Source organism: Bos javanicus, chromosome 11 (assembly GCF_032452875.1).
Source record: "Bos javanicus breed banteng chromosome 11, ARS-OSU_banteng_1.0, whole genome shotgun sequence".
NCBI classification, from domain to species: domain Eukaryota; kingdom Metazoa; phylum Chordata; class Mammalia; order Artiodactyla; family Bovidae; genus Bos; species Bos javanicus.
The window spans coordinates 5,323,330-5,337,653 of record NC_083878.1 but is presented as its reverse complement, the minus strand read 5'-3'; the positions used below and the strand labels follow the sequence as shown (position 1 = coordinate 5,337,653).

Below are 14,324 nucleotides of genomic sequence, written 5' to 3'. Positions count from 1 at the left end.
TCTTCCATCTGCTCCTTTAATACCCAGCTCGAAGGAGATCTCTTGCAGGAAGCGATCCTGGCTCATTCTCAAGTGTCCCAATCACAGGATGTCAATATTCTCTGCCCAGAAGGGGTCCTTTAACTACTGTCTGAAGGAGAAAATAGCTGCCCTTTGTTTCATTGCCCTGCTTTGCTTTGCTGCTGCTTATGTTTACAACTGCTCGACCCTGGGCTTGCAGACACCAGGGGGTAGGATATGTGGCCGCTTCTTGGTTCTTAGGTCCCCTTCCCTGGATGAACCTGAAGAAAGTGCTTTGGACATAGGTGCTTCCACATGGTGTCTTCTTCATGACACTGTTTAGACATTCAACTCTTATCCTAAGTTCCTCCATCTTTAAAAAAGTGAACCTAGGAATATCTTCCATCCCTGTCTTTCTCCAAGGGACATTGTAAGGATGAAAGGATATATATGTGAAATGCTTTGAGCTCAGCGGAAGGTAGAAGCCTGAGGCTCGAAGGTATTACTGCTACTTAGTTCCATGCTGTCACCATGTAATCGAGAATACATTAATTTTGGAAATGATAATGTCATATTGGGGCATCTTTTTCTCCTTAAGCAGCACAATTGGCTTTGATCAGAGCCCTACAAAATCCTTCAATTTACAGATTAAAAACAAATATAAGGGAAATTATCAGATGTTTTTAACAGCATTTTTCATTGACTGTTTTTTTTTTTTTAATAAGTAAATCTTTTAGAAGAAGTTGATTAAAAAGCCTCATTTTGTGGGAATGATATACATTTGCAATAAATAGTAAATAGTATCATAGCAGTTGACTGCCTTTACTTTCATGCAAAATAAATAAATACATTTGGTGGCATACATTGGAGGAGTACGATTCTTGTCAATGTCAGAGAAACAAGAAACCACATTACAGATGAGAGATTTTACTATCTGCTGGGAACAAAGAGACGTAACACATACCATGAGGCTCTTACTGAGTTTCTATATTGACACCCCAAGAATCGAAATTCTCTATGACTATCCCCAGGGAAGCTGACCTGACTTTTGGCATGTGGGAGGAAGGTTCCTTTGCTTGAAAAGCAAAGGGCCCGACCCTAGTGTTGCTAGATGGCAGAGTGGGGAAGAGGGTTGAATTTTAATGGTGTGACATCAAAAGCAATGTGCTCTCTGGGGTTGCGAGAACCTTCCCAGACTTGTGATTAGAGGAATGGTGGATTCACCATTGGGAAGGTACTGTCTGTGAGTCGGAACACTGAGTGTCAGTAGAGGAGAGAAAAGTTCAGACGCTTAGGGAGAGGTGAGGGCTGGCAGCTCCAGACTTTCCATTCTGATGACTTCCGCTCTCTGTCGGTGGCGACTGGGTTGTGGTTCCAGTTCAGGATAAGGGACGAGAGGGTGGGTTCCTGGTAGGAGATGCTGAATGATCAGTGGAAGCAGTGCTTCCCTCCCCAGGTGGAGAAGAGAAACCCGAGGGAAGGCAGCCGACAAGGATTGCCTCCCTTGTGAGGCTTCCATCGCCCTCCTCTCGGGGAGGGGGAGATGTCATCTTGGGTCATTCTGGTTTCATCTGATGGCGTGGAGGGTACGTCATGGTGTCCCACGAAAGGTGGCCAGTGTGTTTGTGTTAGTGGCTTATGTGGAGGAGGTCCTGAGGGTATTCAGTCCTCCTTGTAGGAAAGCCAGAGGCTGGGCATGCCTGCGGGACCTCGTTAGAGAAGGTGAGCCAGTGGCAGTCTGCATCTGTGGTGTATTTGGTTATCTTTACGCCTCAGCGTGTTTGGGAACAAGGCAGGTGTGCCTAAGGAGGAGTGCAGTGCCTTAACTCCCTCTTCTCCATATTTGGGAGTGACCCTTGACCCCAGAAATGCAGCCAGTCGGATACCTGCTTCATCGATGTGGCTTGTATCCTAATGCCTCTTTCTTTTTTAAAAAATTAATTTATTTTGCTGCATCTTTAGTTTCAGCATGCAGACTCTTCATTGTGGACTGCAAGATCTAGTTCCCTGACCAGGGATTGAACCTGGCCTCCCTGCACTGGGAGTGCGGAGTCTTAGCCACTGGACCACTAGGGAAGTCCCTTTAATGCCTTTTTCTTAAATGTCCAAGTCACACTGCAGAATAGGTAGGTTCATTTTTTTTTTAAGTATCTTTTTTTTTTTTTTTTATGCTAGCCAAACATCAAATCCCCTTTCTAGGAATTTTTTTTAAATTAATTAATTAATTAATTTTTTGGAGGCTAATTACTTTACAATACTGTAGTGGTTTTGCCATACATTGACATGAATCCGCCATGGGTGTACATGTGTTCCTCATCCTGAACCCCCCTCCCACCTCCCTCCCCATCCCATCCCTCTGGGTCATCCCAGTGCACTGGCCCTGAGCACCCTGTCTCATGCATTGAACCTGGACTGGCAATATGTTTCACATATGATAATATACATGTTTCAGTGCCATTCTCCCAAACCATCCCACCCACCCCCTCTCCCACAGAGTCCAAAAGGCTGTTCTATACATCTGTGTCTCTTTTGCTGTCTTACATACAGGGTTATCATTACCATCTTTCTAAATTCCATATATATGCATTAGTATACTGTATTGGTGTTTTTCTTTCTGGCTTACTTCACTCTGTATAATAGGCTCCAGTTTCATCCACTTCATTAGAACTGATTCAAATGTATTCTTTTTAATGGCTGAGTAATACTCCATTGTGTATATGTACCACAGCTTTCTTATCCATTCATCTGCTGATGGACATCTAGGTTGCTTCCATGTCCTGGCTATTATAAACAGTGCTGCGATGAACATTGTGGTACACGTGTCTCTTTCAATTCTGGTTTCCTCGGTGTGTATACCTAGCAGTGGGATTGCTGGGTCATATGGGAGAAGGCAATGGCAACCCACTCCAGTACTCTTGCTTGGAAAATCCCATGGATGGAGAAGCCTGGTAGGCTGTAGTCCATGGTGTCACTAAGAGTCAGACACGACTGAGTGACTTCACTTTCACTTTCCACTTTCATGCATTGGAGAAGGAAATGGCAACCCACTCCAGTGTTGTTGCCTGGAGAATCCCATGGACAGAGAAGGCTGCAGTCCATGGGGTCACACAGAGTCGGACACGACTGAAGCGACTTGGCAGCATGGCAGTTCTATTTCCAGTTTTTTAAGGAATCTCCATACTGTTCTCCAGCTGTGGATGTGACTGGTGATAGAAGCAAGGTCCGATGCTGTAAAGAGCAATACTGCATAGGAACCTGGAATGTCAGGTCCATAAATCAAGGCAAATTGGAAGTGGTCAAACAAGAGATGGCAAGAGTGAATGTCAACATTCTAGGAATCAGTGAACTAAAATGGACTGGAATGGGTGAATTTAACTCAGATGACCATTATATCCACTACTGCGGGCAGGAATCCCTCAGAAGAAATGGAGTAGCCATCATGGTCAACAAAAGAGTCCAAAATGCAGTACTTGGATGCAATCTCAAAAATGACAGAATGATCTCTGTTTGTTTCCAAGGCAAACCATTCAATATCACAGTAATCCAAATCTGTGCCCCAACCAGTAATGCTGAAGAAGCTGAAGTTGAACAGTTCTATGAAGACCTACAAGACCTTTTAGAACTAACACCCAAAAAAGATGTCCTTTTCATTATAGGGGACTGGAATGCAAAAGTAGGAAGTCAAGAAACACCTGGAGTAACAGGCAAATTTGGCCCTGGAATACGGAATGAAGCAGGGCAAAGACTAATAGAGTTTTGCCAAGAAAATGCACTGGTCATAACAAACATCCTCTTCCAACAACACAAGAGAAGACTCTATACATGGACATCACCAGATGGTCAACACCGAAATCAGATTGATTATATTTTTTGCAGCCAAAGGTGGAGAAGCTCTATACAGTCAGCAAAAACAAGACCGGGAGCTGACTGTGGCTCAGATCATGAACTCCTTATTGCCAAATTCAGACTGAAATTGAGGAAAGTAGGGAAAACCATTAGACCATTCAGGTATGACCTAAATCAAATCCCTTACGATTATACAGTGGAAGTGAGAAATAGATTTAAGGGCCTAGATCTGATAGATAGAGTGCCTGATGAACTATGGAATGAGGTTCGTGACATTGTATAGGAGACAGGGATCAAGACCATCCCCATGGAAAAGAAATGCAAAAAAGCAAAATGGCTGTCTGGGGAGGCCTTACAAATAGCTTGTGAAAGAAGAGAAGTGAAAAGCAAAGGAGAAAAGGAAAGATATAAACATCAGAATGCAGAGTTCCAAAGAATAGCAAAAAGAGATAAGAAAGCCTTCCTCAGCGATCAATGCAAAGAAATAGAGGAAAACAACAGAATGGGAAAGACTAGAGACCTCTTCAAGAAAATTAGAGATACCAAAGGAACATTTCATGCAAAGATGGGCTTGACAAAGGACAGATATGGTATGGACCTAACAGAAGCAGAAGATATTAAGAAGAAATGGCAAGAATACACAGAAGAACTGTACAAAAAAAGATCTTCATGACACAGATAATCATGATGGTGTGATCACTGACCTAGAGCCAGACATCCTGGAAGGTGAAGTCAAGTGGGCCTTAGAAAGCATCACTATGAACAAAGCTAGTGGAAGTGATGGAATTCCAGTTGAGCTATTCCAAATCCTGAAAGATGATGCTGTGAAATCATGCTGCACTCAATATGCCAGCAAATTTGGAAAACTCAGCAGTGGCCACAGGACTGGAAAAGGTCAGTTTTCATTCCAATCCCAAAGAAAGGCAAGGCCAAAGAATGCTCAAACTATCACACAATTGCACTCATCTCACACGCTAGTAAAGTAATGCTCAAAATTCTCCAAGCCCAAAAAAAAAAAAAAAATTCTCCAAGCCAGGCTTTAGCAATATGTGAACCATGAACTTCCTGATGTTCAAGCTGGTTTTAGAAAAGGCAGAGGAACCAGAGATCAAATTGCCAACATCTGCTGGATCATCAAAAAAGCAAGAGAGTTCCAGAAAAACATCTATTTCTGCTTTATTGACTATGCCAAAGCCTTTGACTCTGTGGATCATAATAAACTGTGGAAAATTCTGAAAGAGATGGGAATACCAGACCACCTGATCTGCCTCTTGAGAAATTTGTATGCAAGTCAGGAAGCAACAGTTCGAACTGGACATGGAACAACAGACTGGTTCCAAATAGGAAAAGGAGTACGTCAAGGCTGTATATTGCCACCCTGTTTATTTAACTTATATGCAGAGTACATCATGAGAAACGCCAGACTGGAAGAAACACAAGCTGGAATCAAAATTGCCGGGAGAAATATCAATAACCTCAGATATGCAGATGACACCACCCTTATGGCAGAAAGTGAAGAGGAACTAAAAAGCCTCCCGATGAAGGTGAAAGTGGAGAGTGAAAAAGTTGGCTTAAAGCTCAACATTCAGAAAACGAAGATCATGGCATCTGGTCCCATCACTTTATGGGAAATAGATAGGGAAACAGTGGAACCAGTGTCATACTTTATTTTTGGGGGCTCCAAAATCAGTGCAGATGGTGACTGCAGCCATGAAATTAAAAGATGCTTACTCCTTGGAAGGAAAGTTATGACCAACCTAGATAGCACATTGAAAAGCAGAGACATTACTTTGCCAACAAAGGTCCGTCTAGTCAAGGCTATGGTTTTTCCTGTGGTCATGTATGGATGTGAGAGTTGGACTGTGAAGAGGGCTGAGCACCGAAGAATTGATGCTTGAACTGTGGTGTTGGAGAAGACTCTTGAGAGTCCCTTGGACTTCAAGGAGATCCAACCAGTCCATTCTGAAGATCAGCCCTGGGATTTCTTTGGAATGAATGATGCTAAAGCTGAAACTCTAGTACTTTGGCCATCTCATGCGAAGAGCTGACTCATTGGAATAGACTCTGATGCTGGGAGGGATTGGGGGCAGGAGGAGAAGGGGACGACACAGGATGAGATGGCTGGATGGCATCACTGACTCGATGGACGTGAGTCGGAGTCAACTCCGGGAGTTGGTGATGGACAGGGAGGCCTGGTGTGTTGTGATTCATGGGGTCACAAGAGTCGCACATGACTGAGCGATTGATCTGATCTGATCTGATACTGTTCTCCATAGTTGCTCTACTAGTTTGCATTCCCACCAGTGTTGTAAGAGGGTTCCCTTTTCTCCACATCCTCTCCAGCATTTTTTATGCTAGCGTAATGTCAAATCCCACTTCTAGTAATTTTTTTTAAAAATATTCATATATTTGGCTGCATCGGGTCTTCATTGCAGCACACAGGATCTTCATTGCGTCTTGTGGGGTCTTTCATGGCAGTGTGTGGACCCTCTAGTTGTGGCACATGGGCTTCCTTGCTCTGTGACATGCGGGATCTTAGTTCAGCAACCAGGGATCAAATGCGAGTCCCCTGCATTGCAAGGCGGATTCTTAACCATTGTACTGCCAGGGAAGTCCCTTGAAATGTGACTTCTGTATCTTCATTGCTATACTCTACCTTGTTCCTGACCTTTTCATTGCATCACAAGTCCTGTTTGGACTCCCCCTTGGGCCGTGATGTCCTGTGTCCTTACCCCCTGGCCTCTGGGGGAAAGCTGACAAACGCATGCACACTTAGGCGCCAAGGGCTGATCAGGTGTAAAGTGTTTTCCCTTCTTGTGGTGTCTGCATTTCTTACAGGGGTGAAGACATCCTAAACCAGAGGAATGACTCTCTAGTTGTGGAGTTTCAGTCATCAGCCAGCAGATGCAGGAGGTATCATACCGGGTATGGGGGCTTCTCAGAAGCCCGGGAAATCATCCTGAATGACCACCTGCCTGCTCTGTGTTACATCAGTCCACTTCACGCATCCCACCAGTCTTGTGTGTTTGGTTAGCCTGAGTTGGCTGAAGACAGCAAGCATGTCTGTGGGAATCTCTGTTCATGGGGGGCACACAGTAGGCGCTTCACCCGTGGATGTGTGCATGTGACGCAGGCGTGTGTTTCTGAGTGCCAGTGCTGGTCCAGAAATGAGCCAGTTCAGTGTAAAGCTGCAGTGCCTCTCTTGGCCCCAGCCCGCTTCGTGCCCATCCACAGCATGAGCGTGTGTCCCCAGCCTCCAGCTGTACTCCATGGTATGTTCACAAAAGTCAGGCCCAGGAGTCTGCACTGTGGGCAGAACAATCGTTCTCTCTCCTGGTTCTGTGAATGAGTGTCATTCCCATCTCGTGCCTCCCTTATGCCAGTCACTGTCACCAAAGCCACCCTGGGGAGTTCCCAGTAACTACAGGGTTGGAGTGGTGGGCCTCACCACGGGGAAGACTAGGGTCCCAGCCTCCCTTACGTGAAGGTCACTTCTTGGACTCCCAAACTGAATAACTTTGGGTAATGTACTAAGAATGAATTAAAATGCTAATAGGCTACATGTTCTGGGTATTTTAACCTTCCCTGATCTGAAATTTAAATGAAATGCCTTAGGTGCTCTCGAAGTCTTGCCAGAAGCACATTGAACATCACCCCTTTGACAGCAAATTTAAAATACATCCTGGTCTCACAGGCAGAGCTGGGAGGATAAGCAATATTTATTTTATGATCGTTTTATTTGCGTCCTTTACAGCAACATGACATGCATATGCTCTTTTACTCAAGATAGCAATTAAGCTAAAAAAATACCCCAAACCTCACTTATTTTTTTAAGTTTCTTTGAACCCTCGAATCCTCTCATTATAACAACATTTGATAGCAGTACATTGGATTTTGGGCACCCGAAGCTATTACAAAGCCCTTTTTGGAGATTTCCTTCACGTTCAAACCTTGTGACAGTACCATGAGGGTACTGTTTTATCATGAGGGCTGCAGAGAGAGCGATGGCATGGCTTTTCTGTCATCACATCACTGGTTTATGGCAGGATCGTGGTCAGGAGGTGGCCGTCCTGGCTCCCAACTCCAGCCTGTGTCTCCTAGACTGAGAAGGAGATCTGAGCAAAATGATGACAAGGTGACTTAAACTAACTGCTGGAAAAGCACAGAGCGCTCGTTTGGAGGGCGTGGCAGTGCCTTACAATGGGTAGTTCTGTTGTCTACACGGGGGCCAGATTTCTCTGTCTACTGAGCTGAAAAAACAAGTCTGTTTCCTTCCATCACTTAACGAGTCACTTCCTTATTATTAGTTGAATTAGCCCCTTTATTTTCCCCTTACTAAGAGGAAGGAACACTATTTTTTTTTTCCCTTAGTCTGTCTAGTTATCAGGTTTCTGGTCACTTCGTAATTACATCTTGAGGGAATAGATATTAATTTTCTTGCACAAAAAGCCCGAGTTCCTTGATGACACACCATGATTCAATTTCCGTCCTCTCTGTCGTTGCCTGCATCCCTTCCTCTTTGCACATTTTTCATGGTGAGGAAGAGTGATCGTGTCAAATATATCAGAAGGAAGGATGGATTCGGGAGGGGTTTGACGACTTGACTGATTAGCAGAGATCAGAAGAAGGCTCATAACCGTGAAAACCACTGCAGCATGGAGTTTTAACAGCTCTTTGGGGATCTAGTTAATGAAAGAATCACTACAGAAACACAGCCGTGCAAAAAAAAGGCGGGGGAGAAAGAAAAGAGCAGACACATTCCAATATAACATTCTGGGGCTATGTCATAAGAGGAAATACACTCATAATTTCTGTTTACACATTGCAGTAATTACCATCTGCTTTAAGATTATTTTCAGTCTTCTGACAAAGTTGTGTAGGTACTCCCTCTTTCACATATTAGGAGAGAGGTCTAGTACTGGTTGCAACTTGTCCTGAAGATTTTTTTCCCTCCTGAAGAACGGAATTCTAAAACACCCTTGCTATACTGCTTGATTAGACTGGCCTTCATCTGGTCCTTGCTCACCTTCACCATCATCATTTCCCCGTGAACCAGGCCTCTGCACTCAGGTGAATGTTACACTGGGCATTACGTTTAATTTGTGTGTGTGGGGTGGGTTATCCTCTTTCCTTTCTCCCTTATGCAGTGTCTACGAACCGGATAGAAACGTGTTAAGGAGGAAAGAACGAGAAAGAAGAAACCAGGAAGCTCAGCAGGACGATGGCGCATTTAATTCGAGTTACTCCCTCTTTAGTGAACCCTACAAGGTAAATGGTTTCCACGTGTTCTTCTTCACCCTCTCTTTCCTCTTGCTTAACCCCATGGGATGGCAGTTTTGACTACAGGAGCTGGCCAACCCAACTTGAGACAGCTCAACCCCTAAATATGGGGTCCCCCCCGACAAATTTTGGTGTCTCTTTCACATATCTTTGCTGGCTGGTCCCTCAGTGAAATACAACTTTTATTGAAGATGAACGTCTGTGTGCTATGGTTTTTATCCATAATTGACTTCATCTCTGCACTGATTTGCAAAGTCAGGGCTGTTTGTTATGTTTTCTAAACTGTTAGGAAACAAACACTAAAAAGAGGTTGGGTCCCGTCTTTGTCGCACGTAGCTTATCCTAGGAGCAGGGTACTTGATATGGTTCATAAGAAAAGAATTGTTGGATTGTTTCTTATTTCTGCTGAAGGCCAGAAGTATAACTTCGCTTCCAAAATGAAATTCTCTTCCCAGATTTCACTCATTTCTCAGGCTGCTTGGAAGTGAGCATAGTTCAGGCCGGGGACTTAGAGGAGATTGAGTGCCATGGTGCCCCCTTAGCCTGCTGCCCCGGGACCGCTGGCTGGGTGACAGACACAGTGCTGTACTCTCTGGCTTCTTCTGTCTGTCCCTCTGGGTTTCTGATGAGAATAATTCTTTATTTAGACATTGGAAGCAAAACAATTTGAGCCCAATCTGGACTTTCAAGGAAAACTTACAGTGGAACGAAATAAAGAAAGGAAAAGGAAATCCACTTTTAAGGAAAACCTTAGTCCAGACCATTTGGTGACATGGTGATAGTAAATTTCCTAGTTTCCTTGGCTGCGGCACAAGACCAAGGAGAGACGCTTCATTTGTGCATTTTTTGTGCATGCTGAGGCTGGTAGCAGTGGTCCAGCTCTGGTGAGATGCTGAGAGTAGACAGATGTCTTCAGAAACACTGAGTCTGGTCAAATCTTCCTGTTCCCATTCTGAATGTGGCGGGTCTGTCTCTTTCAGTGATAAGGGTGCCTCTCCTTCCATCATCCCCCTGTGTTTCTGTGAGCTCTAACTGAAGTGTGGGTGTTGTGTTCTCTCTCTAGACTAACAAGGGGGATGAGCTCTCCAACCGGCTCCAGAACACTTTAGGCAATTACGATGAAATGAAAGACTTTCTCACGGATCGATCAAACCAGAGTCATCTTGTGGGTGTTCCCAAACCTGGGGTTCCTCAGGCTCCCGTGACCAAGATTGATGAACATTTTGTGGCAGATTCAAGAGCCCAGACTCAGCCAGCATCGGTCTGCAGCACCACATCCTCCACCCCAGCAGCTGTCCCCGGGCAGCAGAGTAAGCGGGGCACCATGGGCTGGCAGAAGGCTGGGCACCCGCCATCCGATGGCCAACAGAGAGCAAGTAAGCACGGACACAGAACGCTTGATCTGAACAGATCTGCTCACCCAGAAAATCGTAGTAAAAATCCCAGCCCCAGTGTGTCAAGCCCCTCCTCCTCATCTTCCTCTTCTTCTTCTTCCAACTCAGCACAACAGGGCACTCTCAGGACCTTGCTTGGCGATGGCGTTGGCAGACAGCAGCCGCGGACCAAACAGGTGTGCAATGTCGAGGTGGGTCTTCAGACCCAGGACAGGCCCCCTGCTATGGGAGCCAAGCACAGCGGCAATGGCCACTGCGTGCAGAACTTTCCTCCCTCCCTGGCTTCGAAACCCAGCCTTGTCCAGCAGAAGCCTACTGCCTATGTGCGGCCCATGGATGGCCAAGATCAGGCGCCTGATGAGTCTCCGAAGCTAAAGTCCTCTGCAGAGACTGGCGTGCACTGCTTGTACAGGGGTGTCCCGGCCACCAAGTCGGAGTCAGCCAGAGCCAAGGCCAAGCTCTCCAAGTTCAGCATCCCCAAACAAGGAGAGGTGAGTCTTTTCTCAACACCATGTACATGCATCTGAGTTGTTCCGAGTGCTGACCTGACAGTTCTGAATTTCACTCCCTGTTTGTTTATTTTGATGTGTGACTAATGTCACATGGTGGGATTTGTAGCCATCAATACAGAAGGGTATATGCAGCCATAATGACTCTTAAAATCTCAAATTGATTATAATAAGAATATTTTTAAGTACCAGCATATGCAGCTGTGGTGTGTCAGCTCGTTCAGGAAGGAATGCCTTGGAGTAATATAGTTCAAGGGGTGTGTGTGTGTGTGTGTGTGTGTGTGTAACAAGGCAGTGTTGTCAGAGATTTTGTATGTGGCAAAAAAGTATGTCAAAGCTTTTAGTGTGTAAAGAGGTTAATTTGTATGTAAAAGAGTTCAGAAAGAAACTCAACATTTTTGACAGTTTTGAAATGTTCCAGGAAAAACTTCACAAGGTAGGCCTCATCATGTCTTCTAAAGTAATTGTTAAGTGATTCAGTATTGAACATGGTGATTATTCAAAAGTTTCAGGTGTCCTATCTATATTATAATATCTGAGATCTGGATTCATTGATGTTAAGTGAGAATTCTCCTTGTCCTGTGAAAATGATGTTAGGTTATATGAAGAGAGTGAAATCTTTTAGTTCAGGATCTTCTGGTTTGCATGTTGAGTTTACTCTAGAGTGCTTTTTCATTGCATTACAAAATATATAGGATGAATATATGGAATATTAGACTTTAAAACAAGTAAATCCCAATCACAGAGTTAGCAAAGAGGCTGCGGCTAGTCACCTGAACAGTAAATCTGGGTGGAAGATGAGGTTCTGTTTGAGAAAATCACATCTCGTATTCTATTCCAAATAGATGACAGTTGCCAAGATCACATGAAGAAATATGACTGTACATTTTGTTTGTTTGTTTTGCTGTGATATGGTATACTTACTAAAATACAGTGTAAGCTCAAGAACAATATACTTAGGAACTCTTCATGGAGTTGGTTTTTTTTTTTGACATATTCTTTTCGAAAGACGGAACAACAGTGATGGCCAAAATATTCTTTGTATCTTAACTTGATCTAGTAACCAAATGAAACAGATGATTTGGCATTTTTCACCGTGGGTCCGACAACTCAGCCACTGTCAGCTCTTCTATGCATTTCTGATTTCTCATCTCAGAAAGCACCAGGTACCTACTGAGAGATCAATGTATTCCCCTTAAAGAAGACACATTTATTACTCTGAGATGTTTACACAGGTTCTCATGAGGAAATTAAGTGACATGCATACCAATGACTTCTTTTGATTATTCGTTTATGATGGATCCCAAAAAGTGTTTATTAGGAATTAATGAAAGCAAAATGTAACTTCTGTAAGCATTCACGTTTCTAAACGTTTGTAGGAAACATACCTAGATACCTGCTGACAAAATTGAATTCATCCAGCTCTTTGATTTTTCTTATCCTCATCAAACAAATGGTCTGTACCAGCCAAGGACGCCTGACTTATTTTTGAACAGAGGTGACCATAATCACCAGGAATCCCTTCATAATTTTAGTTCCCAGTGATTCCTTGTTACAATGATTTTTTTTATGCACCAAAGAAACTTAAAATTTATTGGGTAACAATTTATTTACTTTGGAACCTAATGAGCTTGGTAAAGCTCTGGTGGAAAGTCTGTTTCTGACAACCAGGGCAGCCTTATGTGGACAACTCTCCAGTTTTCACTGGGCTTTGGGTATGTCCTTGCTCACATGGACGCTTCCATGATGCCCATCTCAGACTCCAGATTGAGAATGACACCCTGTGCAAGTGTTGGTAATCACAGAAAGAGGGAAATGCTTGAGACAGAGATGCAGACGGAGAGAAATGAGAACTTTTATACGAGAAGTGTTTCATTCCCCCCACATGGAATGACATTGAACTTTCTCCAAGGTATATTTCAAAGAGGTCAATCATGCATTGAGGAAAAGAGGTAATGTTGTTTGTAGAACAAAGTTAAATTTGATGGGGTTTTTTGTTTGTTTGGTGGGGGAGAGTATATGCAGTCTTTATTTTAGCAAAAAGCTTTGCATATTAGGGCGATTATGCATATTAGGGACACTATGGTAATTTGGATCATGTAACTCTTATGTGTTCAGCCAGTCTGCTATTATAATAACACGACTCTTTCCCATGGGCAGCAGGGTGGTACCTAAAAGTGAATGTTCCACTTCCTGTCCTTCAAGCTCAAAGGGTTTGTTGGTTGGTTTGTTTCTTTACAGTACCCCCAAGAGTTGAAAAAATACCCTTTGTAGACATATCATTCAATATTTATAAGACATTTCTAGAAAGGCACAGTCATAATAGAAACTGAAGAATTATATCAACTAGTTGGATTTGAAGGTATATTTGCTGTTATTTTTTGGAAGGAATAAAACAGGGTGGTGAGCCATTTAATAAATGTTAATGCCTCTGTATTTTTTTACACAGATGCCAGCTCTGTGGAAATGTCCTTTCAGTAGTACTGATGTTCTTTTCTCTGAGATAGAGCATATGTTTCCTAGGAAAATTGACACAGGAGATGACCCGAAGGGACCTTGTGTTATTTGACTACACTTTTTCAAGATGTTAGCTGTAGAGCAAGACTTAAGACACTGTGAAGAATTTGGAGACTCAAAAGAAGCATTGGGTAAAAATGACGTGAAAACCAGGGAAGTGAAAATATAACTATACGTATGGTACTGGGAAGGGCCGATCCTCATAAGAAAAGCAAATCAATAGCTAGGTGGAATGTGGTGTGAAAGATTAAAAAAAAAATTTAAAACATGATCTCTGTCTCCAAGAAATTAAGGAGACTCTAGCACTTCACTTTTAATTTGCCATTTCTCTCACTTATAATCCAAACTAAATTTAAAATCGGGCTTCTAGCCCTAGGAAAATTCCCTTACCTTCATAATCCTTAGAGTGGAAAAAATTCTTTGTTGTTTTTAAAAATGGAGAACTTGAGAATCTCTCTTGTCTGATTTTACACTTGGTAAATTCTTCCTTCTTTCCGACATGTGCACCCTATCTGCTGCCGTGGCGAATTATTTGTTACCATTCTTTCATCTTCAATAATAGGTAATTAGTGTAGAGAAATTTCAGTGCAGTTTGATGTGGAAGTGAGAGACCTCAAGGGACTTCCTTCACCGATACACCTGCCTCTTGGCTGGCTGTTCCCAGCTCAGTTTTGTGTTTAATGAAAAACATATTTTTGTTGTTATAGCCAAGACTTTCACTCCTGATGCTACCCCTCATTAAGTGAGCCCTCCCGGGGGTGCCACTTGGAAGGGTGAC

General features: G+C 43.4%; 1 protein-coding gene across 6 annotated transcripts in view; it reads left to right on the top strand.

Annotated features, from left to right (window-relative positions):
* Positions 1-14,324, top strand: part of AFF3 (ALF transcription elongation factor 3) — a 635,458-nt gene that overhangs the window by 139,091 nt on the left and 482,043 nt on the right. For 4 of the 6 annotated variants that reach the window (XM_061431668.1, XM_061431666.1, XM_061431665.1 and 1 more), the window contains exons 3-6: positions 6,685-6,759; positions 8,994-9,114; positions 10,190-10,502; positions 10,629-11,011. In XM_061431668.1, the coding sequence (XP_061287652.1) occupies positions 6,685-6,759; positions 8,994-9,114; positions 10,190-10,502; positions 10,629-11,011 (892 nt within the window). The remainder of the gene's footprint in view (positions 1-6,684; positions 6,760-8,993; positions 9,115-10,189; positions 10,503-10,628; positions 11,012-14,324) is intronic. The other 2 variants (XM_061431670.1, XM_061431669.1) reach the window with 1 other exon arrangement.